This window comes from Sceloporus occidentalis, unplaced genomic scaffold, assembly GCF_023333645.1.
Source record: "Sceloporus occidentalis isolate IW3139 unplaced genomic scaffold, rSceOcc1.0.p SCAF_15, whole genome shotgun sequence".
Classification (NCBI taxonomy): Eukaryota; Metazoa; Chordata; class Lepidosauria; order Squamata; family Phrynosomatidae; genus Sceloporus; species Sceloporus occidentalis.
The window spans coordinates 6497313-6501232 of NW_028316995.1; the positions used below are offsets into that span (position 1 = coordinate 6497313).

General features: G+C 43.0%; 1 protein-coding gene across 1 annotated transcript; it reads left to right on the plus strand.

The window, feature by feature from the left end:
- Nucleotides 1–582: 582 nt before the first annotated feature.
- On the plus strand, nucleotides 583–1826 carry LOC149303190 (prolyl-tRNA synthetase associated domain-containing protein 1). Its single transcript, XM_089481439.1, has 2 exons — nucleotides 583–663; nucleotides 1398–1826. The coding sequence occupies exons 1-2, from the start codon at nucleotides 583–585 to the stop codon at nucleotides 1824–1826; spliced, it is 510 nt and encodes a 169-aa protein (XP_089337565.1).
- The last annotated feature ends 2094 nt before the right edge of the window (nucleotides 1827–3920 follow it).

The following is a 3920-nucleotide window of genomic DNA, read 5'->3' on the forward strand; positions in this document are numbered from 1 at the left end:
ACCCCGCTGCTTTCAAACCGAACCACCAATAAAATTCACACACCCACAAATGTAAAGGGACGCTGCGGCCATCACATTCTCTGTAATGCATGTGATAACCGAGACGTCCCGTTACATTTCTGTGGTGTCCTCCTCGCAAATACATGGGGGGTGATCTGCACAATCCCACCATATGCATCCCCCCACCAGCTATTTCTGGTGCAGGAGCTCTTGCGTGTAATCCAATTACAGGGGTTTTGCACATGCGCAGGAAGTATGTCCTATTTGTAATCAGGATGATGATGATTAATAATGTTACATGCTACCAGGCAATAGTATTATTATTATTATATTATATTATATATATATATATATATATATATATATATATAAACTGTTATTTCTTGCTTATAAATGAAAACATATATAATCTTTTAGCGATTTTTATAAGCCAAGCTGATTTCAGTAATAACATCCTTTTCATAGCTTACTTTGTCTCAATGTAATGCTGCTACAATGTTAATAAAGTTTTGTATATACAAAAAAAAGGCCTTCTGAGGACGTGTGAGCGTTTCCCACGTATAGACTCGTTAGACTGACAGCATGGCGGGCGGTCTGCGGGAGGAGCTGCAGCGGTACCTGCAGGAGCTGGGTATCCAGCCGGTGTGTGTGGAGCACCCCGAGGTGGGTCGGAGGCAGGGGGCGCCGGAATACTTTACCTACCGTGTAATACTTCCCTATGTATTCACTGCATAGAGTGTCCCGGGACGGCAGCCGGTATACCCACCCAGGCACAGGCGTACCTCCATTTATAATACATCGCTTGCAGCACCCCAGGCCCTAGCATTGCCAGCTGCGGACAGCCGCTCGGAGCTACTCCCATGATGCCGATAGGCTGGTGCTTTCATGGAGGGTCTCTCGCCCACTGTCCTTGTTACACAGCACTTTAATCCCGCATACTGGCTGCTGGTGACAGTCAATTCTCTGTATCTGGCGTTGGCTGTTTGATGCGCATGCGCATGGAAGATGCATTAGATGCCCTGGCAATCTTGCACCCCCATGGTTTAGGTAGTGCTGAGCAGGAGATGTGGGGGAAGGAGCGGAGGGGGGGGGGGGGGGTTGAGAAGACCATCCCAAATGCATAGAGATGATCCTGATGAGTCCTTATATGCTCTTGAATGACAGGAAGGACATAAATAACAGTCCAATCATACACGTTAAAGTAAACAACTGCTAGTCATCACTAGATGATAGCAGCTCCAGGATCAGGATCATTATCCCCCCCCCCATCCTCTGTCTCTGCATAGAGATACAGGGACCGTTGACCCGCATGCTTACATTCCGCGGTGTGTAACAGATTCTAAAGCAATGTTCTAGTAGGATCCGCCCGCAGTGAACGTGTTCTCTTGTGCTCGTAGGTGTTTACCGTGGAGGAAATGATGCCCCACGTTCAGCACTTGGAAGGAGCACACAGTAAAAATCTTTTCTTAAAAGACAAGAAGAAGAAAAGTTTGTGGCTGGTAACGGTTTTACACGACAGACAAGTAAACCTCAACGATCTCGCCAAGAAGCTGAGCGTTGGCAGCGGAAACCTGAGATTTGCCGATGAAGCAGCAATGCTGGAAAAACTCAAAGTGGGCCAAGGATGCGCCACGCCACTTGCCTTGTTCTGTGACAAAGGAGACGTGAAGTTTGTTCTAGATGCGGCATTTCTGGAAGGTGGTCACAAGAGACTCTATTTTCATCCGATGACCAACTCCGCCACCATGGGCCTGACTCCGGATGAGTTCACAACATTTCTGAAAAAAACTGGGCATGATCCGGTTATGATACAGTTTGATGAATGAATTCACTACAAAAGTCCAGAATTCTGAAGAATCTAGAAGATTGCCAGCTGGAGTGGAACTACTACTCTCATAACGACCAGCCACTACAGCTGGAAATGGCTTATACGTACGACTAAACATCATGTCAGTTGTAGTTTCACAACAGCTTTAGATACTATTTGGGTAATCCTCAGAGTAAACAAGGAAGCAGGAGAGTTGTAGTTTTAAATCACTGATTTCATTTCATGAGGGTCCAAACAAATAACTGCAGAATACATAAATCACCAGGTTCTCACCATACTATGTAAGACGGGGGGACAAACTCAGACCTTCTTGTAGGAGACTCGTGCCAAAGTTGGTCCTTCATAATGATTTTGGTAAATTAAAACCACAGCTCTCACGCCAACTCCTGCTTTAGTGAATAAATCCCAAGATCCAGTAAGACATAATCTACCTCGCAAGAGTAGCTGCAGAATGTAGATATTATACATTAACTGCGACGAGCTGTGGACTCAATAAAAACATTTTCTAAGAAATACTCTGTATGGCAAAGGTAATGATTATTAAATATAACAAAGCTCACAATGCTAGTTTTTCCCCTTTTTTTAGTTTACATATGAAAGTCCACAACAGCAATAGCTACTGTGTCCCTAGGTTGCGTCTCATTGTTTAGTGATTAAGATTGGGTAAAAAAAAAAAAAAAAAAGTTCCAGACATCTTCGCCAAAGTAACATTGTAAATACTTTACATTATTTAAGGTGTTAATAATCGCTTACCTTTAGGATAAGCTGCAGCTTCTCATTTGAGCACCTGTTTGTAGGTTTGGGAGGGGAAGGGACAAATGCCTATAGGGGATTCTGCAGAACTCGCTCAGGGACCACTCACCTAGCATATTCATTCAAATACATACGATGGCCGAAGTGGCCATTTCATGAAACATTTTTATTTCATTGTATGTATGCAACACGATCGTGAGCTATCTACTACCACAACAAGAGGACATAGTCTTAAGTTAGAGGGGCAAATGTTTAAAAGTAACATCAGGAAATATTACTTTTCTGAAAGGGTAGTGGATGCATGGAATAGCCTTCCAACAGAAGTGGTAGATGTTAATGCAGCGAAGAAATAAGATAAGGCCAGGGACTAAGGAAAGTATTCAGTGGTTGGACCAAATGCTTCTTATCTGCCATCACTTTCTATGTTTCTATGGACAACTTGACAGATATTCTGAAGATATTCTGATTCCAAGTGTCATACAAAAGGTATGATGGCAGATAAGAAGCGTTTGGTCCAACCACTGAATACTTTCCTTAGTCCCTGGCCTTATCTTATTTCTTCGCTGCATTAACATCTACCACTTCTGCTTCCAGAGCTCCAAACATTTACTTAGAAACAAGAACAGAAACTCTGAGTAAATATAGATTGACACAATGTATGTGAAATAGATGTTTAAAGCCCCGGGGACTGAACAGCTGCACAGTCCCGGGTCATTCAATACCGAGCTGGGAATCGTGTCGGCACAACAGATGTTTCTTACCCACATGGGGTGATCGTTTAAGTGCTAGGACCGGACTAGCTGCATAGTAGATTTTAAAAAAATGCCATGCAATAGTGCTTTGAATTAAATCACAATGAGCGAGTCTGCTGCTAGCAAAAGTGAAGGCTCACATATCTAAAATGACCAAGTATCTTCTGTATGTGAATAGATTAGGAATATATGTAACATTTACATCCCAGAGCGAATCAATACTGATAATAAACAATATGTATCGTGAAGATAAATTATAAAACAAACTACCTTAATAAATCTCTGGCCTCACCTTTTGTATTATAAAAGAATGGCGACATCCAACATGAAAGCTGTATGGATGATAGGTAAGAATTCACATTTTCTCAGAAGTACCCGCTTCTGTTGCAGAGTTTCTTCTCCCGGATCATCCTTAGGAAGCTCTCACGGGACGTCCCAAGAAGTGGCGAGGAAAATGCGAGTTCTTCCCTGGGAATGCCTAGGCAGCACTATTTGGAGACATCCTGTGAGCGCTGCTTCTCTTTTCCAGATGGAATGGGCCAGATATTAGGAATCTTGAAATCTTTTATTGGCGAGGCGGCTCCATT

Excerpts from the sequence above, each read along its gene's own strand:
- LOC149303190 (XM_089481439.1), top strand. The coding sequence starts at position 583 with ATGGCGGGCGGTCTGCGGGAGGAGCTGCAGCGGTACCTGCAGGAGCTG. Across the intron at positions 664-1,397 it reads TGTGTGTGGAGCACCCCGAG|GTGTTTACCGTGGAGGAAAT; the intron begins GTGGGTCGGAGG and ends TTGTGCTCGTAG.